At 41.2% G+C, this 26,283-nt stretch overlaps 1 protein-coding gene across 8 annotated transcripts in view; it reads left to right on the top strand.

The window, feature by feature from the left end:
• The window catches only part of IKZF1 (IKAROS family zinc finger 1), an 82,920-nt gene that overhangs the window by 42,172 nt on the left and 14,465 nt on the right, over positions 1-26,283 (top strand). For 3 of the 8 annotated variants that reach the window (XM_083709467.1, XM_083709466.1, XM_083709468.1), the window contains exons 4-5: positions 9,512-9,766; positions 25,174-25,341. The exons of 2 other annotated variants lie outside the window; for them this stretch is intronic. In XM_083709467.1, the coding sequence (XP_083565593.1) occupies positions 9,512-9,766; positions 25,174-25,341 (423 nt within the window). The remainder of the gene's footprint in view (positions 1-9,511; positions 9,767-25,173; positions 25,342-26,283) is intronic. 3 more of the 8 variants (XM_083709471.1, XM_083709469.1, XM_083709470.1) reach the window with 1 other exon arrangement.

The following is a 26,283-nucleotide window of genomic DNA, read 5'->3' as shown; positions in this document are numbered from 1 at the left end:
TTTTATTCAAGTTGGCACCCCTGTGAAGAAGGAGCTCAGATATTGAACCTTATTATCCTCAGATAATGATCTGGGTCAGTTCACCTGGAAGCCCCATCTTCTTTTAGAACAGCTCATTACAAAAGTTAACAAGTCTTCATTTGGTCAACAGTTTTTAAACTGTGCCTTGGATCTTCCCTGGAGTTTCTTGAATGATGACCAGGGCTTCCTCTAGGTTAAGGTAAAGGTAAAGGGACCCATGACTATTAGGTCCAGTCACGGACGACTCTGGGTTTGGGGCGCTCATCTCGCTTTACTGGCCGAGGGAGCTGACGCTTTTTCTGGGTCATGTGGCCAGCATGACTAAGCCGCTTCTGGCGAACCAGAGCAGCGCACGGAAATGCCATTTACCTTCCTGCTAGAGCGATACCTATTTATATATAAATACAATATATATATTGTATGTTATTTTCATGCCAGATGCATTTCTATGTACACCTTCCCCTAGTAGATGCATTTTGTACACATTGCTTGGCTGGTGAACTGTGCTGCAAAATTTTGGAGAAGTCCCCATTTTGACAGATGGCCTTGTTTCAGTTCAGGAAAGTGTGAATTAGGTAGGTTTGTCTTTAAATGTGGACGGATTCGAGTTTCTCCCCCTTGTCCAGCTAGAGTTTTACAGCATGTAAGTCATTAAAGCAGAGCATGGAAAACTCCTTCAGTGCAAAGGAGGCCAGTTTTCTCCTGGCTTGGTTGTTGTTTTGCTTCTCGGCTGAGCCACCAAGCGCCATTCCCGGCGCGGCTTCCCTTTCTGTCACTTCTCCATAACTCTTCACATTTCAGTTGGGCTCTTGGTTGCCTTCTGCTTCCTCTTTTTCCTGCATTCCTATATTTCATTATTTGCAGCTTCTTCCTCTTCAAGAGCTTTTTCAACAATGTGAGGAGGATGTGGAAACCCAGTTACATTATGAGCAGCAAATTGAGAAACTAACAACACAATCCTAACCATGCCTACTTGGAAGTAAGTTCTGTTTAATTCAGTGGGGCTTACTCTCAGGTAAGTGGGGTTAGAATTGCAACCTAAGACTACTTACACATTGTTGCTATTTTGCGAGTGGGATATACTGACAAATTTAGGTTGCACAAGTACAGTAGTGAATTTGGTGTTCTTGTGCAACAAACCCACAGAAGAGTTTCGTGCAGGAGGATTTTGTGCAAAGAAAACAGAGTACAAAAATCACATTGAAATAAATCCACAGCAGATACAGATGTGTAGACCTGGAGTCTCCAGTTCCCTGGTGTTTCCAGACCCAAGAAAAGGACTCAAGAGATGAGATAGACTCTCCCAGTCATCAGCTGGGGTTACGTGCTTAGATATTTTCAGCTTGAACAGAGGGGATTTTTTTTTCTGCAACCCTTTCTAAAAGTGCAGTATTTCAAATAGCTAAGGCTCTCTGAGCCAGGGGGCTCGCAAGGAAGCTCTATCACTCCTTGTGGTAAGCTTAGGGTGCTCATTTGTGCATAATAATTTTGCTACCCATTGTGGATGCAAAGTGGACACCTGTGGAAAACAGCAGAAGAAAGTTCTGGGAAGTGGAGAGTTATGGATCAGCCTTTTCCCCAGCCCACAACTCCTTAGTGCAAGCCACCCAGCCTGAGATCTGTGGGGGTTCGTATGGCGGGGATGAGGAAAGAGAGCAAATGCCCAGAACTGATGCATTTGTGGATTAAGCTAGAGAGGAACAGGAGCTGGAGGTTTCCTGTTAAGCCAGACAGGGGGAAGCTGCGATGTGCTGTTTCAGCTGAACTACCCCAGTTCCCTAGGGAACTCAAAGTTCTTCACCTTTCACCTCAGAGCAGCTTTTCTGGCTGTTTCACTCTGCAGTCTGTGGCCTTCTGGAAATATGCAGATTTGCAGCACTAATTTACATTGGAGATAAATCAGGATCCAGCTCAACAAAATGGTCAGACGTTAACTATCCATGGGAAAGCCCAAGTGCTGAATCTTTCTGACATCATTACAAAGATGGGTTTCCTCTGCCCTCAGCATTCTTCTTGAATTCCCGCAATGCTTCAATCCAGAGGAGTCGCTGATTCAACCACAGCCTTCCTTCCCCAAGCTGAGACCGGGTGATAAAACCAAAGGAGGAGCATTGTGGGAGGTGCCACACTTTGGTCAGCCAGCGCCATTACATTTGATGGATCCATCTATTCTTGTAGATAAGGAAGTGCAGAACTAACTGGGCTTACTTGTGGTTTCTAGTGCATTTATCATGAGAACCCTTAGATCAGGGACAGGAAATATGTGGCCCACCTGAAGATGTTCAGCTACAGTTCGTATCACCCCTGATCGCTGATACGCTTGCAGGAGCTAATAGGAATCTGATTCCAACAATATTTGGTGAGCCACGAGTTCCCCATCAATTGGAACCATGTGAAAAACTGTGGCTCAGGAGAACTGATGTAGAATTAAGGAATGACAAGGTCTCTGAGTATATACTTGGCCTGGAGATTTGTTTTCAATACTGAAAACAGATTTTTTTTTTGTCCTTTTATGCAGAAATCAACTTATTTCCCCCCATAATTTTTTTTGGGGGGGTGTATTTTTGTTGTTATTGTTAAAGAACAGAGCGTCAGAAATCCTTATTGCTCTACAGCATATCACCTAGAAATCTACAGATAAATCTCAGTCACATCTAAGCTACCAGATTCAAGCCTATTGACAGAACAAGGCTGGGATGGCTACAGTCATTGCATTGCAGAATCATAGAATTGTAGAGTTGGAAGGGACCCCAAGGGTCATCTAGTCCATCCCTCTGGAATGTAAGTGTCAGAACTAAGCATCCATGACACATGGTCATTTTCATGCCTTAGCAATTGTTTAAGCTTCTTGCCAGTATTGTGGGTTGTTGTTTTAATGCACTTTTTTCATTTGTGCAAATGTTATATGCATTTGTTTTGTGTGTTTCATCTAATGAAACTGTACTAATGATGAGAGTTTATCAACTCTACAGACTTTAAGGAGTTTCCAAGAGAACTCTGGGTATACAGTATGGGGGTGAGGGACCTCTAAGAGAATTCTTAGCACCCTTGTCAAAGGGCAATTCTCTAGAGCCTTTGGTAGATGGTGGGACAGTTAAACATGGGAGCTACACAGGACCCGGACGCTGCTCTTGCCTAACTCCTGCTCATTTCAGTGAGGCTCTTCACTGAGACCCTCCTGATGAGTTGTGACTATGTTTGCTTGCCTGCATTTTTTTCCCAGAGGAATTCAAAATGCTTCCTCTAAAGTTATCATTAATTTACTTCAGAGAGTTAAGCTGCTGCAGGATTGAAATTGTAGCTATAGATCTGTTCCAAATAGTTAAATACAGCCAAATAAATAAAAGGCCTGTTTGCCACATGTTTGCTATTCTAATTCTGAGTATATATGGAGAAAGGAAACACCAGCCTCTGGGTTGGGTGGAGCTCTTATTTCCCTGGTTGTTCAGCAGAAGATAACTTATCTGTGGTAGGCTTCTTTGCAGAAATCATTAATATCTACTTGGAGGAAACACTCCAGAGTCAGGGAAGGAATTAATGTACCAAACTGGTTGTCTAGATCTTTAATCGATGAGAAAAATTCAGTATTTTCTGGAAAGATTAACCAGAATTTGCTGTTATCCCTCAAAGCAAACTCCTTGCCTATGCAGAGTCCAAAGCACTAGGAGTCTTGTGGCATATCTGCTTCACAGACTTAAACTGACTTAAGCTACAGTCCTGTATGCACTTACCTGGGAACAAACACCATTTAACTCAATGTGACTTTCTTCTGAATATACATGTGTAGTTTTACACTTCTGTTGATAATCATTAATTTCCCCCATGTTTTTCTGGGAAATGTACTGCAGTTCTTTTCAGGCAGCAGAGGCGAGGATGGGCTGAGCTAGGGCTCTCTAGAAGACCATTTTCAGCACTCATGCCAAACTGCAGCTCCCACAATTTGGGTGTGTGTGACAGTTAAGCTAGCATACAATTGATGTAAGTTCACAATGTAGATACACTCCCAGGCATTGGCAGTTGTAGCCAGTGTAGTGTCCTTTTGATCTTTTGGACTATGGTTCCAAGTATCCCTGAGGGTTAGCCATCCTGCCTGGGGCTGAGGAAGCTGGAATTCAACGGACATATGAAGAACACCATATTGGCCACCCCTTCTCTAGTGTTTCCAGCTTATACCTCCAGCCAACTCGCTGGTTCTACCTATTGAGTGATGGTTATTAAATGGGCTTGTGTACTGCATATGCATGTTGAAGACACAAATCCCTTTGCTTCAAAAACAGATCTGTATTGGTACAGTTGCTGTCATTATAGTGCTGTATCAGAAAACAACACATCAAATGCTATTAAAAGCAGGTGGGGGTTTTGTTTTGTTTTTTGCCACTGATCATTTCCAAGTGCAAGTCTTGGTCTGTGTCTAGACTGTCTCCCACCCTGAAATCTGAAAAGGTCTTCCTGGTGCAACTGTATATTAGATGCCAGGGGTTTCTTAGATTCTGTGCTGTCATTCCTTTCTGCATTTTATCTCTGTGGTCGTGGCGCTTGTCTTTTTCTTGGAAGCAATGTCCTTTATGGTTCTTTGACATGTTGCTGACCGCCTTACAACCTAGCATCCTCTTTGCCTTCTTTATTGCAGCTGCATATAGGGCTGAAGTCTTTAGGGATTTTCACAGCATCATCCCCAAATCCTTTTCCCGTAAGTATACTGTGCATGTGTTCTCAGTGTATTACCAAGTTTCTCCATCTTGCACGTTATTTCTGTCACCCCTGTGTTTCCATTTGTCTGTGTTTTGCTGTACTTGAACAGCCTTGCATTTATTTCACTTCCTATTTTTCTTTTTGCAGCTACAAATAGAATCATCTGTTTAGAGAGGGCACTTACGCGATGACTGGCTAGAAAGTGTTATATCTTTAGTGGTATAAACTCTTGGAATTATGTTCACAAGGTGGCTAAAGTCCAACACTCCCCCCCCCCGAAATGATTCTGAGAATTGAGTGCTTAATTCTGCGGTGTAACTCTGATTGGATTGGGCCCTAAATATCCAAACAAATGATTTCGTAGGTTAATCCATTGCTTTTTATTTTGCTGACAGATTTCTGCTGTTGTCATAATTGTCAACACTGATTTGGATTTTATAATAAATTGTTTAAATGTCAACCGGTCACCTCTGTTTGCTTGTTGACACTCTCGAAGAATTCAAAAACCCTTCCAGAAACCATGGTTTATAATGACCTGGTTGGCATTCAGTTGAGTTTTCCTCGGAATAGACCTATTGAAAACTCAGCTGAATACCATCCTCTGTTTTTAACAATGCTTTCCATGATTTCCCTTGGAATAGATGTTGAACCAAAAATTACATCACCAAGCTCTTCTTGGGCAGAAGAAATAATTGTATGCAGCCGACTGGCGACTTGTGCACAGTTAACTAGTGTGATTGCAACTTTACACGCTTGGCAGCTGGCCAGCTGAAATCACACATGGAAGGCCAAGGGCACATAAAGAGCTTTTAAGCCCTCCGACTTCCTTAACGGGCTCTGGGAAGCTCTTTTTGGAACTCTGGGAGGTTCCTTCAAGATCTTGTGGGCGCCTCTTGGGGGGGGCAAGGCCTGCTGGCTTCGGAAAGGTGGGGGTGGTCATGCGGCAAGGTTGTTCTGACTAGACACAATTTTGTCTTTACATGCAATCCCCCGGAACATAACCCCCACTCTAGTTGTGAGCCAATTGTAGTTAACTTTAAGACCACCGCCTACTCAGGTCTCTGTATGTATACATACATACTCCAATGGAAGAGGTGCAAAATTCTAGCCTGGTCTTCCTTATGAGTAAATAGATGAATGGTTCTCTAATTGAATACAGGCAGAGAAGTACAATAGCATTAATTTCAACCTGAGGGTGCTAAAGGCAAATAATAATAATAATAATAATAATAATAATAATAATAATAATAATACCAACAACAACAATACACTATTAATGAAATAAAAAATATTAGATAACACTGGAAGAATCCTGATAGTTCTTGCAAATGTTTTCAGATTGAGCAGGACAATGCTGGTTCTTCAGGAGGGACTTACTGCTGAGTAGACATGGTTAGGATTGTGCTGTAACTCTATACCTGCCACATACATTAACTAGACAGTAGTTATTCACTGTGCTGAATAGTGGGACTATATTTGCAAAAGCTTGAGGCTGCAGTCCTAATCCCACTTACATGGGAGTAAGCCTCACTGAATTTGATGGAAGTTACCTCTGAGTAGTAGTTCTGTGTAGGATCCCAGCCTCTGTCCCAGGCTTGCTTTTGAGACTAAGGCTGCAATGCTATACCCACTCTACTGTGAATAATAGGATTCGCCTTTCTGTAGATAAGGTTAGGATTCAGGCAGATTGAGGCTTCCCCCACCCCATAGAGCCCCTGAGGGATGAGGCAAACCTGCCTCTAGAGCCAATGTGGAAGGAAAATATGACAGCATTATTAATGTAAAGACCTGCCACTGAAAAACCCAGAAACCGAACTGTAGTTGATTATGCAGAATGCAAAGAGCAGCAAACTGGTTGAAAGCCCTTTATTTAATGAATACACTTTGGACAGAAATGGACAAGGTGTTAACATCCCTGCTAAACATGCAGGAATCCTCTTGACGCAGGTGTTACCTTTCTTGATCTGCAGTAACATGCCAGCTGATTTTGTGGTTTTAAACAACCCTCAAGCATTTGGGAGACTTTCTTGACTTTTCCTTCCAGCTTCCTTTTCCCCAATCCCATCATTTTTGGGCAGTTTCCTATTTTGAAGTAAAATGTGACCATATTGGTTTTGGGTTTTTTTTTTTTTTTGCCAAATGTATATTTACATATATATCGGATTTGATACCACTATGGTTCGTGTTCGCAAGTAGGAACCATTTAAGATTCAGGCCAGGGTTGGTGCCTTTTCTGGTTGGTTCCATGAACACCTGTTCTAGGGCACATTTAGGGTACCTAGAAATGTTAATCCTTTGCTTTGACCAGAACAGTCTCTTTGAAGGTAATTGAAGTCTCCTGTTACGGCAGAATTTCCTCTTTTGGATGCCTCCTTGATTTCATGCTGCATCTCAAGGTCACCCTAAACATTTTGACCAGGTTCTTGGGACCTGCTATCTTTGAAAGGGTCTGCCCTGTTACAAATTTCTAGCTTGATGTCCTCTTGGATGTACAGTGGTACCTTGGTTTGCAACCGTTTTGGATTACAACCACGTCAAACCCTGAAGTGTATTTCCCTTTTTTGGATTACTGTACAACCAATTTGTTTTTTGGAGGCCCGAGTGACAAAAGCGCGCCTTGGGTTACAACCTGTTTTGGCTTACAACCAGACCTCCGGAACGGATTATGGTTGTAAACCAAGGTATCACTGTACAAAGCAGCAACACCTCCAGTACACCCAGTACATGGAAAACGGGCATGTCAGGAAGCATATTGAGGAAGCTGCCTTGGTCAGCAAAATTTGAGAGGTGCCGAGTGCACAGAGCTGTTTGTGGTATGGGACCAGTAAAGGTAAACTGCTGGCCTTGTTGGCTTTGGTACGTGGAATAGGTTGGCGGTGGGGACACCATTCATAAGCATGCCTCAGTCCACTTCAGCATTCATATGCCCTTTCATCTGGTGTTTTCCATTCTGCTGCAACTGGTTTATTTTGTACAAGTATTTCTTCCATTTTGTCACCTGCTTATGTAGAAACATATATTGTACAGTGATAGACAGGCACATCTCCGTCATCAGCAACAGATATTTACAAAATGGTTACCTTCCTAGTAGGCTTGCCCCCACGATTGATGAGCTCACACCACATGTTGCAACATGCTGACGTGTCATGTGCATGCATTGCAGCTTGCACGCATGACATGAATATGTGGTGTGGCATGCACATGTCGCCATGGGATATTGAGAGGCCCAAGGCCCCCTGCTGCCCCCCAGGCTGGCACTGCTGCTTCCTTGTGTATTCCCTTTCAAAGTTACTCAATTTCCAGGGGAGTCCCCTGATAGTCATTTGCAGCCAAACAACAAAGCATCTTGTGGCACCTTAAAGGCAAAATTAATGAATTGGCTAATGACCCATCCCAAAGCCATCTATGGCTGCAATTATAACCGTGTCTACTCAGAAGTAAGTCCCTGAGTACTAACTTCTAAATTTAGTTGGGCTTACCCCTAGGTAAGTGAGGCTAGGATTGCAGCCTCACTGTCTTGCTTTTGCAGTTCAGCATAAACTTCATCCTGTCCTCTTTCCCTCCCTCAGGCCTTGGGAAGGGCAGTTTAGGGCCCTGCTGATATTCTCTTCTTCCTGTCCTGGATTGTCTCAATTTGTAGTCACACATTTTGGAGTCACACGATACCACTTACCTAAGTCCTTTTTGTTGTGCATCATTTTATTTGACCAGAGCAAATTTAATTCAGAAAATGGTTGTGTGTGTGAATCTGTTGAAGCATAATGCTGAAGCTATTATATGTTTTAAAACATGTCCATAGTATAGAAGGTTTAGTGTTTGGCAGCTTGAAATCTACAGATTTTAACTGAGATGCACAGATAAAGTCAACAGGTAACAAAAGAGACCACTTCTTTTCATGCAAAAAGAAGAACAATGGAACAAAATAATAATAATAAAGCATTGGGTGTTTTTTAAATTAACATTAGGAAGTGATTAGGAAGGCTACAGTCATAATAATCCCACTAACCTTGGAGTGGCATCCACTTCCACGTAGGCTTGGCTAGGACTGCAGACAACAACTTAGATGCGCACTGAATCAGCAAAGTACTTCAGGAAAAAGAAAACCAATGAAGCCCTTGGGAGAACAGCAGCAATTACGCATTGATGAATATGTGAATGATTGCTTTGCATGTTACATGTCTATTTACATATAATGTGTGCGTGTTTGTTTGTTTTTTTAAATTGTAAATTGAGTCCGTGTCAAGATGGGGCTAGAAGATAGAGGGAATGAAATCCACTTGGTAATCCACTTTCAACAGATTATTCCAGCATCCCTAGCAGGACCTGAACCCTGTATATGGTTTCGTTCTTTCTTCAAAGTACAAATCCGTTCCCCTAAGCCAGGGCTGTACAATCTGCGGCCCATCAAGTTGGATTTAGCTCATCAGAGAAGTGTGCTGGTCTCTGAGGGGCATTTTGCTGTCCATCTAGCAACTGGTCCTGATGTCCACACACCTTTCTAGAGAAGCAATACTGGCTATTCCTTAAGGGGTCCCTGTGGCCTTGCTAATGCTAATATTGGGACTTAAAGCATGATGATATGAAACTTTAAGGTATCCATGTAATCGTAATTGTCTAATTCTTCACATGTGCTTGAAATAATTATTTGCACACATAGAAACCATAGAAGTGTTTCATGAATCCTGCTGAGAAATGCTTTCCTTTGTGTGTTTACTGTTTTTTGCCACAATGTTTTTTATTCCTTAAATTTATTTATTTTTAAAAGCACTGAGTGGCATCCCTCTATTATTTCTTTCAGCCAGTAATATTAAAATAGAGGCACAGAGTGATGAAGAGAATGGGCGTGCCTGTGAAATGAATGGGGAAGAATGTGCGGAGGATTTACGAATGCTTGATGCCTCTGGAGAAAAAATGAATGGCTCACACAATGGCAGCAAAGCCATGTCAGGAGTTGGAGGCATTCGACTCCCTAACGGAAAGCTAAAGTGTGATGTCTGTGGGATAATTTGCATCGGTCCCAATGTTCTTATGGTTCACAAGAGGAGCCACACTGGTAAGGCCCAGAACAGTTCTTTCCCCCCATTTAGCCGTACCAGTAGGAAGTGATTTATTGATGTGAGTCTGGGGAACATATTCTTTCTTGCATGCTACATAGAACCTCTTGAGTATTTATGGTTTCATCAAACACAAATGAGGGATCCCTCAAATTCTAATCAATTTTATGTCATTAAATCATAAGTCACAAATGTTCTCTTCCAGTAACAGAGAGAGAGAGATAAAAGAGACAGTTTCTACACATAAATTTCCTTGATGGATTGGGAACTGTGCATGTACGCATTGGCGCTCTCTCTCTCTCTCTCTCTCTCACACACACACACAAACACACACATCTGTATCATAATGTGCATTTCAACAAAAAAATTTTTTTGTTGTGGTCTTCATTCACGCTACACGGATGGAGGTGTGGCTTTCTATTTCACTCTGGATGAAACAGGCCACCTTAAACATATAATCAGGCTTTGTGTGCAGTAATGCACACACTTGTATCTAAAAGTTTAAAGGAGCTTGAAATTGACATTTGAAGTCCTAACTTTTATATGTGGGGTGACAAATATAGTTATTCTGCTAACAACTATTGAAAGTGATCCTAATGATGTTTATAAAAATGTCTGTTTTATATGTTCTGTTTCCATCACACTTTTCAGGGATATCAGTTCCAAAATCACCCTAAAATTAACTGAAACCAAATACGTTGTTTTGGACAAAATTTTCATAGATGGACACCTAATAAATGGATCAATGACCTCAGTGGTGTAGGACAGGGCACCAAATTTGCTATTGATATTTTCATATCTTCCTTTAGAAAAAAGTGATTATCAATTTTTATTATTTTTGTGAGGCCTGTAACATGATCAGTGTATGATACAGTTTACAATAGACTTGAGTTCCCTCCTGATTTTCATAAAGGGCTGACTTTATTAAAAGGTTTTACTGTTAATCACATTGTCCTAAATAATCTATGTACATATCTCAGTTTAGGCATATTGTGTAAAGTGATGTTCTGAACAATTAGGGCATGATCTGGTTACAACATGGGCACTGGGCCTGCGCTGTGAATGGATCATGCCCAGATTAATTTGTTGCCATTTGGTAAAAAGAGAATTGATTGTGTATGCAGGCAAGTTCATACTGTTCTGTTATGGGTTGTAAAAACTCTTACTGGTTTTTACAAGAGCTTCATGGCATAATTCGAAAAACAAAGTAAAAAAGAAGAGAAGAATCGTGCCTGAGGCACAGTCTAAAATACTGTGGATTTTGAATTTGCTTGGATTGCGCTCCTTGTTCTTAAGAAATAATTTGTGTTAATATGTGGAGGGGGCTTGCTTTTCTGTGCAAACAGCATAATTAAACAGATAATGAAGGAGATAACTTTTCAAAATAAATATATATAAAAAGGAATATAGAGAAGATTTTGTAGATCGAGCATCAAGAGATTTTTTTATCTAAAATTGGCAGGTTTTCCATCATAAAAATACTTATATCAGAAAGCAAACTCAAGACAGAATGTGAAATATCAAAAACAATAGGATGCTTTGGAAATAAATATTACTTTTGACAAAATGCAGAAGGAACTATCAGAACAGTTAAAGCAACTGAGTGATAAAATAGCTAAGCATAAGAACATAAGAATCAATTATTAAACAAATTAACTGTAAGTTGAAGAACTGGAGAATAAATGCTGAAGAGACAGAAATGTAATATTGACCTTGTTCACATGTAGTGTTAAGCTATGGTTTGTTTTAACCACGGTTTGTTGAACAAACCATGAGTAGACCCACCAATGCCAAACAAACTGCACTTTGTTTTCCCCAAGCATGCCTTGTCCCCCCCCACCTCGTCTTCACTGCCCACTGGTTTATCTTGAACATCTTTTTTTTTTTTTTTAATAAATTTTTATTAGGGGTTTTTACAAAATAAAGTACAAAGATAAACAACCTTTCTTTTATCTCAACAGAGTTTCATAACTTCTTTGGACTTCCTCACATCTCCCGCTGCCATTTTCATCATCATAAATTTTTCTCAGCAATTTATCATCTAATTTGCAAATTTTATAACCACTTATTTAAATATAATCCTCTGTAAATTAATTTCTCTTAATCTCACTTTACATCCCATTTCAATCCGATTTTGTGGTGGCCAATTATTTATGATCAAACATCCTACTTAACTTTCCACCAAGTCACAATATTTTTGTAAATAAGTCTTAAATTTCCTCCAATCTTCTTCAACCCTCTCTTCTCCCAGGTCTCGAATTCTGCCAGTCATCTCAGCCAGTTGCATATAGTCCATCAGCTGCATCTGCCATTCTTCCAGAGTGGGTAGATCTTGAGTTTTCCACTTCTTGGCGATAAGTATCCTTGCTGCTGCTGTTGCGTACAAAAAGAATGTTCGGTCCTTCTTTGGCACCATCTGGCCGACAATGCCCAGGAGGAAGGCCTCTGGTTTCTTAAGGAAGGTATACTTAAATACCTTTTTCAGCTCATTATATATCATTTCCCAGAAGACCTTCACCCTGGGACAAGTCCACCAGAGGTGAAAGAATGTTCCTTCATTTTCCTTACATTTCCAACATTTGTTGTCTGGCACATGGCATATTTTGGCTAGTTTAACTGGGGTCATGTACCACCTATATATCATTTTCATTACATTTTCCTTCAGAGCATTACATGCCGTGAAGTTCATCCCCGTGGTCCACAACCTTTCCCAATCCTCAAACATAATATTATGCCCAATATCCTGTGCCCACTTTATCATGGCCGACTTAACCATTTCATCTTGTGTATTCCATTTCAACAGCAAGTTATACATTCTTGAGAGTACTTTAGTCTTAGGTTCTAACAATTCTGTTTCCAACTTCGATTTCTCCACCTGGAATCCTAACTTTTTATCCTTTTTAAAAATTTCTTGAATCTGAGCGTAATGTAACCAGTCTCGCACTTTGTCTTTCATTTTTTCCAAACTCTGCAATTTCCAATTGTTGCCCTCTTTCTCTATTATTTCCCAATATTTCGGCCATTTGGCCTCCATATTGGGTCTTTTTCGGGCCTTAGCCTCCAGAGGTGATAGCCATCTTGGAGTTTTATTTTCCAATAGGTCTTTGTATTTTGTCCAGACATTAAACACTGCTTTCCTGACAATATGGTTCTTAAAGGCCTTATTGATCTTAACTTTGTCATACCATAAGTATGCATGCCAGCCAAATGCATTGTTAAAACCTTCTAAATCTAACACGTCAGTGTCCTCTAGAAGTAGCCAGTCTTTTAGCCAGCAGAAAGCTGCGGCTTCGTAGTACAACCTTAAGTCTGGCAGGGCAAAGCCCCCTCTTTCTTTCGCATCAGTTAATATCTTAAACTTAATTCTGGGCTTTTTGCCCTGCCAGACAAATTTAGAAATATCTCTCTGCCACTTCCTGAAGCACTCCGTCTTATCCACAATTTGCAATGTTTGAAACAAAAACAACATCTTAGGCAATACATTCATCTTAATAGCAGCAATTCGGCCTAACAAAGAAAGCTTCAATTTTGACCAACAGTCCAAGTCTCTCTTAATTTCAGACCAACATTTTTCATAATTATCCTTAAATAGACTCAGATTTTTTGCTGTTATGTTTACCCCTAGGTACTTTACTTTTTTAACCACAGTTAGTTCTGTTTCTCTCTGAAACCGTTCTGACTCTGCATCTGTCAAGTTTTTTCCCAACACCTTAGTTTTCTGTTTGTTTAGTTTAAAGCCCGCTACCCGACCAAAGTCCTGAATCAATTGTAACACTCTTTTTGTACTAGATTCTGGCTCTTGCAATGTCAAAACAAGGTCATCTGCAAAAGCTTTAAGTTTATATTGTTTCGCTCCGATCTGAATCCCTTGCACCGACCGGTCCCCTCTAATCAAGTTCAAGAGCACCTCCAGGACAGAAATAAACAGCAAGGGGGAAATCGGGCAGCCTTGTCGTGTCCCTTTTTCAATCTTAAACTCTTCTGTAACCACATTGTTGACTATCAGTTTTGCCTTTTGTTCTGAATAAATCGCGTCAATCCCATTTTCAAAACCCCGCCCCACTCCCATTTCTTTTAAATTCCCCTTCATAAATTTCCAAGAAATATTATCGAAGGCCTTCTCCGCGTCTATAAAAATTAGAACTGCTTTAGTGTTAATATTTGTTTGCAAAAGTTCCAAAATGTCAATAATGTTCCTTGTATTAGCAAATAAATGTCTTCCTGGGAGAAAGCCTGCCTGGTCTTTATGAATTATCTCATTTAAAACTCTTTTAAGTCTTCCTGCCAAAACGTCAGCAAATATTTTGTAATCCACATTTAAAAGGGAAATGGGACGGTAGTTCTTAAGTTGTGTCTTTTCAGTTTCTGACTTTGATATCAATGTGATAAAAGCTTCCTTCCACGATTCAGGCGCCTTCTTTCCCTCCATAATTTCATTGCTGACCTCCATCAGTGGTTGAATCAAATAGTCACTTAATGTCTTATAGTACTTGGAGGTCAAGCCATCTGGCCCTGGAGACTTGCCCAACTTCATATTCTGAATGGCCTGTTCTATCTCTAGTCGTGTTATTTTACTATTCAGGAGTGATCTATTTTCTTGTGATAGTTTTTTAAGTCTATTTTTCTCCAAAAATTTTGCAATCTCTTCCTCCTTTTGTGGCCCTTGAGTGTATAATTTCTTAAAATATTTCTGGAAACATTTTCTAATTTCCGCCGGGTTCTGAATATTCCTTCCTTCTATTTCCAAATTTGTTACTATGTTCAGCTTTTGTCTCTTCTTCAACTGCCAAGCCAGCAGTTTCCCACATTTATTAGCCGATTCAAATGTTTTTTGTTTCATTGATTTAATCTTCCATTCTATTTCCTGATTTATCAGTTTAGAATATTGTGCCTGATGAAGTTTAATTTCTCTCAAAATCGGCTGTGACTTCGGGTTTACTCTTAGTTTCTTCTCTAACTCTTTAATTTTCCCCAAAATCTTGTCCTTTTTCTCATTTTGTAGTCTTTTCTTTATGGCGTTCTGTTGTATCAAGAACCCTCTCATCACAGCTTTGCTTGCGTCCCAGATTGTTCTTTTTTCCACAGCAGTGTTCAAATTTATCTCAAAATAGTCCTTTATTGTTTTTTTGGCCTTCTTGATAATCTCCTGATCTCTAAACAAGTTGTCATTCATCTTCCATCTAAAGGAGCCGGTTGGTAATAATGTCATGTCCATTTTCAACGCGTTATGATCGGAGCAGGTCTTTGGGCAGATTTCCACTTTCTTCACCTTAGGAGCCAGACCTCTAGAAATCCATATTTGGTCAATTCTTGTCCAAGTCAGTTGGGCTTCAGAGAAAAATGTTCCTTCTTTCCCTAAGGGGTTCTTTGTCCTCCATATATCAATCCAGTCCATGTTGTCTGTCATTTCAAAAAAGGTCTTTGGTAGTCTGCCTTCTTTAGTAACCTTTTGGCTTTGTGACCTATCCATGTTTGTAGAAACGATCCCATTCATATCTCCCATCATAATGATGTTATCATAGTCCAGATAATCCAGCATAATCTCATGCAACTTCTTGTAGAATTCTGATTTCCCTTCATTTGGAGCGTAGATTCCTAATATCAAAATTTTCTCTCCTTGGTGCTGTATTTCAATTGCCAAAATTCTTCCATGTTCATCTTTAAATAGAAATTTTGGTGAGAGGCTCTCCTTTGCATATATCACCACTCCTCTCTTCTTAACTAAGTCCGAAGATATAAATTCTTGGCCTAACCTTTTATTTACCAATATTTTTCTGTGGAGCCTAGTCACATGTGTTTCTTGTAAACAAGTAATGTCTAGTTGCTCCTTTTTTAATATGTGAAAGATTTTCTTCCTTTTTTCCGGACTGTTGCAGCCATTTATATTCCAACTTAAAAGTTGCAGAGACATCCTGGATAGATCTGTTTAGTTTCCTTGGGATGGTATTTTGTTCTGTGAGTCTTCAGGGTTCTGAGGTACAGGCACCTGTGGTGGTTCAGGCCCTGAGGGTAGTTCAAGTCCTTTATGAAGGTCCTCTCCGTAGGCAGTCAAAAACTTGTCCCTATCTTCCAAAGTTCTAATTTTAATCTTCTTCCCTCTAAAGGTAAAAGATAGTCCTTGGGGAAAATCCCACCTAAAGATGATTGAGTTGCTTCTCAGCAGTTTTACTAAGTCCAAATATTCAGATCTAAGATCCAGCAGCTGTTTAGGAATGTCCTTAAAAATCTCAATTCTTTTGTCCGAAATGTTCAAGGAGCTTCCGTAGTGCAGGCCCAAAATCTTGTCCCTTTCCTCCTTTGATCTCAACGTAATCAAACAGTCTCTGGGCCTTTCTCTCTTTGTAAGTCTTCCAAGTCTGAAGGCTGACACAATTTTAAAGTCTTCCTCCTCCAGACCCCAGAACTTGGAGAATTCTTTGGTCAGAAACTCAGCTAGATTACCTTCTTCCACTTCTGGTATCGATCTTATCCTTAAATTAATCTCCCTGTTCCGAAGTTCCAACATGGAGAGATAGGTCTGGTGTTCCCCAACCTGCTTACTGAGCGGCCTTACTTCTTTTTCCAACTCTCCCACTCTTTGGCTGGTCTCTTCGGCCAGTTTCTGATTTTCACCTGCAGCCTCCTTCAGTTGTCCAATTGCTTGTGCATTCTGTGCAACTTGCCCAGATAATTTGTTTAAAGTTTCTGTATTAAGGTCAATTTTCGCAGTTTGTTGGTCAACTTTCCTCTCCAAAGACTCCAATTTCTCAAGAATTCTCTCTAATACAGAACCAGATCCTCCTGAGGCCATCTCCTCTAGTTGTAAATCCTCAGTTTCTTCCTCCCCTGCCTGTGACAGGGAGGTAGCTTTTTCCTCCGAGGGCAAAGTGGGCACAGATGATCTGCGTGCTTGTGAGGCTGCAGTTACGGTTGTCAGAGTTGTTTGTCTGGTTCTTAATCCCTTTCTTTTTGCGCCACTCATTCCAAAGTTATCTAGCAGTCAAGGTCAAGCTGAGTTGTTCCCATGGGAAAGCTACGGCCCAGGTGGTAGCAATCAAACAGAGGGCCGGGAAATAGAAAGTAAAACAATGTTTTTGTTGTAAATCCTCAATCCTCTAGGGGGAGCATAAAATGTCCTAGGAAGAAGAGTCCATTCCACATACGAAATCTGAACCAATACTTAGGGATCTTCACAAGAGTAGTTTTAGCAGAGTTGGTTTTAGGTTTGCCACAATATTTCAAGTTGTGCTTACTGGAGTTCCAAAATGCAAGAACGTAACCATTCTGAGCTCCCTCAGACTGTCCCAAAGTTTAAATAGAATGTATCCAAATTTGCAGTCTGACAGTTCTGCTGCTCAGGCAGTTCTGACACCTGGGCTTCTTAAACAGAATTGTAATCCACAAAGAAAGGAGTATATAAGTCCTAATAAAAGTCCAAAAATCAATTGCTTACAGTCTTTAAAGGGAAAAGTAATTTCTGCGGGTGCTCAATCTGAGCTGTCAAAAGTTCTCTCTATGCCTCCACTCCTCCTGCTCTTTGCTTTAAAAGTCAATGGCTGCGGAGGACGGACTTCCTTTTCCTCGTCTCTCCGCTTTCAGCTTATTTTCAATATTTTTAGTCCCGAAATTTAGTAAAGTCCTCAATTACTCACGGGTTGTTGCGTTTTAGAATCTTGTGTTGAAGGAAGAAAGGTCGGCGCTCACCGGCAACGGCAGCGCGGCTTCGCTCCGCTGAATGCGCATAGACCCACAGCGCCGCTACCCCCTCTGCGATCCGGAGCCCCTTACGGGGTTCCCTCAACGTTTCGGGGGTAGCTCCTGGCGCCCGCCGGGTCCCGAGACCGCAGGCTTCCGCTGCCTGCGGTTTTCCAGAATGGGTCTCCGCTTCGCCGTAGCGGACGACCCTTTTCCAGCGTAGCTTCCCTCTCCCGGTTAGGAAAGGGCAGCCATTACCGTTCGCGCCGCCTCCGGAAGTCCATCTTATCTTGAACATCTTCATGGTGTGCTCTCCTTCCATTGGCCAGCTGCACAAACAAGGCAGGGAGATCTCCTTGGAGGTTTTCTGCCACATTTGGCAACAACTGTGCACAATTCTCTTCCCCCTTCACAGGAATAGCCAATGTTTCCTCAATATAATACAATCCTTAACCCTTTTCTTTCATCCTCATGGATTGAAAGCATTTTTCTCTCTGCAGGACTCACTCAAGGCAGCAAATCCACCTTTCCTTTGCCCCTTTTTAGCTAAAGTGGATTGCTGGCCAAATGTGTGACTTTGTAGAGCAAAAAAGAACAGGAGGATAGATTTCCAATAAAGAGTCATAGAATCGTAGAGGTGGAAGCGACCCAATGGTCCCTGCAATGCAGGAATCTCAGCTAAAGCTTCTCTACCACTAGTAGCCAAAGAGCAGGAAGCAACATAACACTGTATTTCCCCCTCACAAACCTCCCTGCCCCAGCCCACATGGCAAGTTGTTCCATGCTGTTCCCTAATAAGCCACCTCACCGATAGCAGTTGAAGTAATTTCAATGCACAGTTAGTGGCTCATCCTCAGAATTCGCACTTCTCCTACGCTGCAAAGTCCAAGATCTGGGGGTGAGGATGAGTTTGCGCTCTTGGACTAGGCTGTTTTGGGGGACGTCCGTGCAGCAGGAGAATTCAGCCTCAGAAGCTGAGGCAGAACCAGCCCTAAGCCCACACCATAAGGAGAAGTGCCAGACTTCAGGGAAAGAGGAGTCAAGGTCTTCTCATGAGTAGGGTCCTGCTTGAATTCCACAGCGGGTGGAATTCAACTGGATTCTGGGTGTGGTTCTAGCAACTCTAGCTCAGTGCTAGGCTGGAGGCCTGTCTACCATCACTGTGTCTTGAACCTGGCCTGGGATCCTGACCACCCCAGGATTTGTCACTTGCTTGAGCCCATGCTTGATCCTCTGCTTGCCTGACATCAGAGGCACCACGTTGTGCTAAATATGGGAGGGGGCAAGACGCACGCGTGGCGTTGGGAGCATCCAAGGGACGGAGCCAAACGCAGCAGCACGGGTTCAATGGCTCCTCCTCTCTTGCACTTGGCCTCCTCCTCCTCCTCCTCCTGCCACCATCACCAGCCCAGGGCTGCTTTGCCCGTCTTTCCCTTACACGACAGGAGGAGAAAAGGTTGTTGGCTCCATGCTCCATCTCCTCCGCCCCTGTTTGTTCTGAACATTGGAAGGGGAGCCCAGCCCCTCTAAGGTGGTGCCTATGCCTGGCATTGGCCCTCGGACTGGCTTTGGATGGTGGTGCTGCTATCTAGACCTGGGACCCAGCTGGGGGAGGGCAAATACTTGTAGAGAGGACTCTCTTCATGGGCTTTGAAATTTTGAGGTCGCTGCATCAGCCAAGTGGCTTTCAATGTCATTTGGAAAATGTGGAGATGTATGGACAAGGCTCCAAGTTAAGGAAAGGAAAACATCTGAAGACATACATGATATTTATTAAGGATTTGTGGACTGACACTTCTCATACAAGTTGCTCATACAAAAAACTTAGTACCAATGTGTGGTGAAAAGGCAAAAATGCTTGGACACATCTATCTGATTTGTTTTGGCTTTATTATTTCTAGAAACAGAAACGTAAACTGGGGAGAGGTTCTTCCAGCATTCTTGTAGCTCTGGGCATGCCTTACCTTCCTGATCTCTACAGTTTCTCCTCTTGAACCTGGAACTCTGTGTGAGAAAAGACATTGCTAGTCCTATTTATAAGGTTTTGTGTTTATTGTGCTAAGATCCCCCACAGTTACTGTGCCTCTGCTTTCTTGTTCTTGGAATTTTTATAGTCTGATGTCCAAAAAACCTGACTTTTGAATCACAGCTCTGACTTCACCCATTGGCTAAAAACACTTAATGGTGGGAGCAACCAGGCTGGGTCATCTCACAGAAATGTTTAGGTTGCTGGCATATTTTGCTTTATAACATTCATTTATAGAGGACTGGAGACTTAAAAAAAAAATAAAAATGAAATGAAAGCACTGAATATGTTCAGGTTGCTGACATGGGCCCTAGTGCAATTGCTCCAATTACACCATTATAATATGACAACGGGGAGGTAACAGCAAGCAGACATAACTCCTCCCTCAGCCTTTGTGCAGCCCTGTTAAAACTAGAAGTAAAAAGGGATGCTCTATTATTGACATGTAGTATGTGCCTGATGAACACGTGAGGCTTGCAAAACCCATTAATTTGAGTAAATCCTGTATATTGCATTCCCTTAAATAAATATTTGATAAATGAATACACCTCTTGCATGGCAAGTGCCAAATGTGATGAATGAGTGACCCTGGTTAAAAGGCATAATTACATTTAATAGACACACCTGCCAAGTGAAGATATGCAAAATAAGTACCTGATATTTTTCATTAAAAGTGGGGACTTAAATGTAAGTGGACTGATCTTATACTCCCCCTGCTTTGCTATTTGTAGCACAGAATACAAACCATAGCACATTGCAGTCAGGGTCTTCCAGAGTTCCCATACATTGTAGGTATCCTGTTGTTTGTTAAAGTGGTCGTCTCAGATCTGTTCTAGGCTAGCCACTGTGCAGTCAGGATTGTACTGAATATTTATTTAACAAAATGCACTTGTTTGTAAGAAAATCTCTAAGCATTTGAGGGTGAATCTTGCTCTGCTTAGCTGAATGGCAGGCCACGTAAGCTCTTCGTAAATGACTTCCCACCACTTAACATGTCAAATAGCGGCCTGACCACTTCTAAGCTGCAGGGCGTGTCCTTGAAATTGCCCTCGCATTAAGATTTTACGATAATACCTATGTTTGTTTATTGAAATGCTGAATAGGGTCACCAGGCTACTATCGGGATGCGTTGTGTTTCCCTTTGAAAACTGATGCTGTGATTGTTTCATTCTTGTTCACGCTTAGTGAATTATATGAATAAGTGCCATCAGGGGTGGGGAATCTACAATATATTGTTGTTGTTGTTGTTAATATACCGACCTATACCCAGAGGTCTCAGGGTGGATCTTAGCCACTGGTGGGCCCAATTTGACTTTCATCTGAATATTATGAGCTCTGCTCTCCTCTCTATTTTGCTCCTCCCCGTAAAATCCTGAAACGGCTCCAGAGTGGAGCACGCAATTGGGGTGACTATTCAGCCCAGTTGCCGGTGAAGCAGAAGCTGGGAGAACTGTAAGCAGACCTCCCTCTTCCCTTCTTCCTGAGGCTCCTCAGCCTGCTTCCTTGTATCCTCATTCTCATAAAATTAGCTAGCCATTTGAACATATGTATGAGATTTACTTGCATTATCATTTAATTAATTTTCTATGCAGCCCTTGCACCCAAAGGAGCCCAGGGCAGCAAACAATTATGCAGCACAACAATACAAATGAAGAAACGAATGAATAAAACATTTACAAATATTAAGAACAGCTAAAAAAATGATTTAGCTTCCCATTCTAATATGGTAGGAATAGGTGCTAGTCATATGGGCGGGGTACAACAACAACAATAATTACTATTATTACAGAATTTTGTATCGCATCATTTTGCGGCTGTGATAATATACGAGATCATTTTGCAATGACACATTGATAATTTTTGTGTGTAAGCTAACATGAACAGCAGATAGTCCAATTCTAATTTTATCAGACTGATAATTCATATTACATCTCCTATCTGTTTCTAATAATGATGATGATGATGATGATGATGATAATAATAATAATAATAATAATAATAATAATAATAATAATTTTTTATTTATACCCCTAGTATAACATAGCAAATTTGCATGTTCTCTGCATATCAAAATAGCTTCAACATTCATCTGACATTTCCAATACTTGCTATCTAATGCACTATATAACTTATGAAAATGTTCAGGAGTAATGTATCAACTGGAAATTACTGTAAAACAAGTCTCCCAAATTTAAGCACCTAATTAAAGGTTAGTACCAGAATCTTAGCTATGTTCTCATGGCAAATGTTATCAATTACACTGTATCTTTTCCCCAATTTAAAATATAGTTTTAAAATTGTTCTTTATAATAAACAATTTGCAATATTTTATACAATTTAGCCTAACACATGCATCTTTTCCAAAGCAATTCACTTTTGGTATACTCATTTTCTTGAAGTATTAATGAAACTAAATATTTCTAGTCAAAAGTGATGAGTATCCACTGGAAGTTCAAAATATGACCGGAAGTAATTGCGATGAAACAGATCTTTGTGTCTATGTTGTTACAACAGCGTCAAAGTCATAAATTTATGCTAAAAGGTATTTAGGGAGGCTAATGCTCTGCTTATAAGTATCCCACAACTTTGCTCTAGTTTGCTTCTGAATTTGAATGTTTCTAGTCCTTCAAAGAAAAAGGGTCGTTCAACGTTGTCAAAGGCTTTCTCCACATCTAGGAACATAAATATTGACGCTAAGCTTCTTAGACGCTTCTTCTTAGCCTATGGATTTTTAGAGTTGGAAGGGACCCTGAGGATCATCTAGTCCAACCCTCTGCAATGCACATTTCTAAGGTTCTTCACTCCCCATCTCTTGACTTCCCCCCCCTAAAGTGAAAAATACACTGCACAGAATTTTACTTATTGCACTTCTACTTCAAATTCCCTTCAAGGAGCTCAAGATAGTGTTTTCCACCTCCCCATTTTATCCTCACAACAATCCTGCAACATCGGTTCCCAGCTCACTCAGTGAGCTTCATGGCTGATTGGGGTCTTGAACCCTGGTCTCTCTGGTCCTGGTCCAACACTTCAACCATTACACCATACATGTCCTTTTCGTGTATCATTTACTTGCATACTGAATTCAATAGGCCTTTCTCCCTATTAAGTGAAGATACTTACCTGTGGCTATAGGGAGTGTGAGAGTATTCAGGCCACCTGCTCCCCTTTCGCTGGCAGCTCTGCAGCTTTTGCAGCACTGAGTCCTAGCAGAATCCTGAGGGAGACAGACACACCGGTGGAAACTGCAGAATATTCAGTAAACACTGTAACAGTATAACAGGTCACCCCTTCAGGGTTGCGCCTTTGGGGTTGCAATGAGGATGAGGGTGCCAGTCCCTTTCTGTTTGTTTCAATTTGTGTTTATGGGAGGGTTGTGGTGGCATGGGGTGGATGGGCACTCCTTGCTGAGAGGGAGGAGTTCTGCAGGGAGGGGTTGTGTGACCTCCAACCTATTCTCTGGTGAGAGCGTAAGTTAGGGGTGAACAACCTAGGCGGGAGTGGGTTGCTCTCCTAAGATGCAGTTATGTGATGGGTGGGACTTCTCTCTGACTGTGGGAGTCTCCCACTGGGGTGCTGGTGGGTGTTTTGGAGGTGTTTGTGCTGCTGTCCAAGGTGCTGTCCAAGGCTTGGAATGGAAACGGAATCCCAGCCAGATGGAATCCTTGTGGGTCCCCAGGGCCAGGAAATTAGCCAGTTGATGCACTCCCTCTGCAAGAGCAGGTGTGTCGCGTGAGGGTACTCCTGGACCTCATGTTGTCCTATTCCATGTCTCTGAGTGCCTTTTACCAGCTTTGCTAGCTCCCACCATTCCTGGGCAGGGATAGCTTGACAACAGCCGTCCTCACATTGGCAGCATCAAGGCTTGATTACTGTAATGTGTTTTATATGGGGCTGCCTTTGTATTGTTCTGGAAGCTACAGTTAGTGTAAAAATCTGCTGCACAGTTGCTCTCTGGAGCAACATATAAATTACATGACATTTATGTTGAATGCATTGCACTAGCTACCAATTCAAGCTTTTACTTCTGGTGTATAAGGTTCTATATGGCTGTCTACCAGCTTGTCTGAGAAGCTCTCTCTCCTATGACACCCACACTGTCAACTTAGATCTGCAGATGGAGAAATTGATGGTGTCACATGACCCTGTCGCAAAACAATGCTGGGGACTCCAGCACATGCTTTTAGGGTTGTGGTACCAGGTCTCTGGAATCCTTAGAAACGAAGCTGGTGTCAAACTTCATTTAGATGTTTCTTAAAAACTATTTCCCAAACTATTCCAAAATTAGTCTGTTTTATTGCTAGTTTTTGTTTTAATGCTGTTTTATGATATGTATTATGTTTTACATTCTATTTCTGTACACTGCTTAGATGCTGTCTGAGTGTAGCGTGGTTTTTAAATTCCTGAAATAAAGAAATAAGTGTTGTAAATGTAACTAGTGTTAAAATTAATTAAAACTTTAGTTGACTAATTAACCAATAAAAATGATTAATCACAGAGGTAAAAAATTAATTGGCCTATATCGAGAGGTAAGGGTACACTTCTTTGTTTTTTTGGATTTTTTGTTTTTTGTTTTGGTTTGTTACTGTAATATGCAAAGAAAAAATGATAATGAAGAAGGTCTTTCCTTCCCAAAATGCTTGGTAACTTTAGTTTATTGTCAGTGTTTCCTGGCTTACATTGGTATTTTAACAAATATTGAGTTCCTGGCAAAATGTACATTTATTGAAATCTAATTAAACTATTTAAAAGGCAAATGCTTAATCCACTTCAAAATATTTAGTTGACTAGCCGTGCTTGTGGAACTCATTGAAGTAACCCAAAGAGCCTACCTTCCTCAAAAGGCAATCTTGCAATAAAACAATCGCATTTATAAATCTTGGTATCCCCAATCAAACTGGATAATGTGTGCTAATTTGCCCCAGTTGCGCTGGACTACTTTTCTAAAACAGAAGAAACACAAAGACACATTAGCAGAAAACCTGAGTTGTCAGGATCCGGCCTCCAAGGAGGGTCAGGACTTCTGAATGGAGGATACAGCTTCCTTTGCTATGTCTTAACTTCTCTTTTCTGCCCCCCCCCCAATGCTTTTCTCTGTCTCTTTCCTGATTTGGCTGCTTAGGGACAGCCAGGTAATGGAGAAGAAATTGAAAGGGAAAATACAGGGAAAATGTAAATGAAAAGAAGTTATTATAACTGTTATAATGAAGTGCCTTTCATTTAAATATAAGAATGTAACGCTGAAATGAACTTGTGATCCTGAAATGCATTTTTAATGAGTTTCCTTTTTATTTTGCTGCTTCAGTGGCATATTTTAAAGACCCTTTGAAAAAAGCCACATTAAAAAACCCCACCAAATGCCACAACATGCAAAATTGGATATTGGTTTATTCCAAAACTGCTGATCAGGAAGAGTGGCTCTTCAACACAAAATGTTGCAGTCACTTTATTTAAATGAGTTTGAATTTGCATTGTGATGTGCCATTCTGATTTAGAAAAAAAAATTAGATTTTCAGATCAAATTGACCCAGCCAGTGAAGCGTTAAGGAACTGGCAGGTTTAGTCTGAAAGGCTCATGTTATATCAAACCTGCAGCCGGTGGAAGTCATAGAGCACCAGTTGGAAAACAACTTTCTCACTGAAATCTTCCTCCTGTAACAATGTAAGAGTTTTGTTCTCACATATTTTTCCCTCTCATTCTCCCTGTAGGCGAACGCCCCTTCCATTGTAATCAGTGCGGGGCATCCTTTACTCAAAAAGGAAACCTTCTCCGTCACATAAAGTTACACTCTGGTGAAAAGCCGTTCAAGTGCCACTTGTGTAACTATGCTTGTCGTCGGAGAGATGCTCTTACGGGCCACCTGAGGACCCATTCTGGTAGGTGTCCATGTTAGAAATTCTGGAAACAATGTGCTTGCTGCCTGCCCAGGCCAGAGGTCAAGGGGTGCATCTGCAACTGGTTCAGAGGCCTGCTGGCTGGCTGGCAGGCAGATATCAGATAGATAGATGATAGATGATAGATGATGATAGATAGATAGATAGATAGATAGATAGATAGATAGATAGATAGATAGATGATGATAGATGATAGATAGATGATTAGATAGATAGATAGATAGATAGATAGATAGATAGATAGATGATAGATAGATGATAGATAGATATCTGTGCTTGTCAGTTTGCCCCCCCCCCACGTGTGCTTGCACAGCTTGACCCATTAAGCCAAATGCAGCCCACCACCATGTAAGCTGGACTACTTGAGGGTCCTTCCATTCTTGCCGCCTGCTTAGGACTTTAAGAACAGGGAAACTGCTGAGTCCTTGGCAGGCCATAATACAAAGCTGTGGGCTGTGTTCTGTTTGGTGGATCACAAATTGCACAGGTCTGATTTAGGGCCAACAGTTCATCGGAATTATGCATAAGAATGAAGCAATTCAAGCACCGGTCAATGCACTCACAATGTAAGTAGCACAGGGCAAACAAAAATAAATAAATGCTGAGTTTCAAAGGCAGGATTAAAAGAAGGAAAACTATCCTTCCTCATGTGTTGCATGAAGAACTTGAACTTGACTGAATGTAAGCACTAAAGTGAATTCTTCTACTGTTCCTGCTATGAACCTGAGGCTGTCCAAATACACCTTCCCAAAGAAAGTGTTAGGCTCAAGACAAAAGTGGAGAAAAACTGGAATCTGTGTTTGGAAATAGCAACGGTGTCCTACAACTTTACTACCCTACTTCACCGACAGTGGGTTTGAGTACTGGCATTTAAAATATTTCTGCGACAAAACTACACAAACTTCCCATCTTCAGTATATGAAA

The sequence above is a fragment of the Podarcis gaigeae genome (genome assembly GCF_964106915.1).
Source record: "Podarcis gaigeae genome assembly, chromosome: 13".
Classification (NCBI taxonomy): domain Eukaryota; kingdom Metazoa; phylum Chordata; class Lepidosauria; order Squamata; family Lacertidae; genus Podarcis; species Podarcis gaigeae.
The sequence above is the reverse complement of the archived record's forward strand: the minus strand, read 5'-3'. Positions and strand labels throughout refer to the sequence as shown.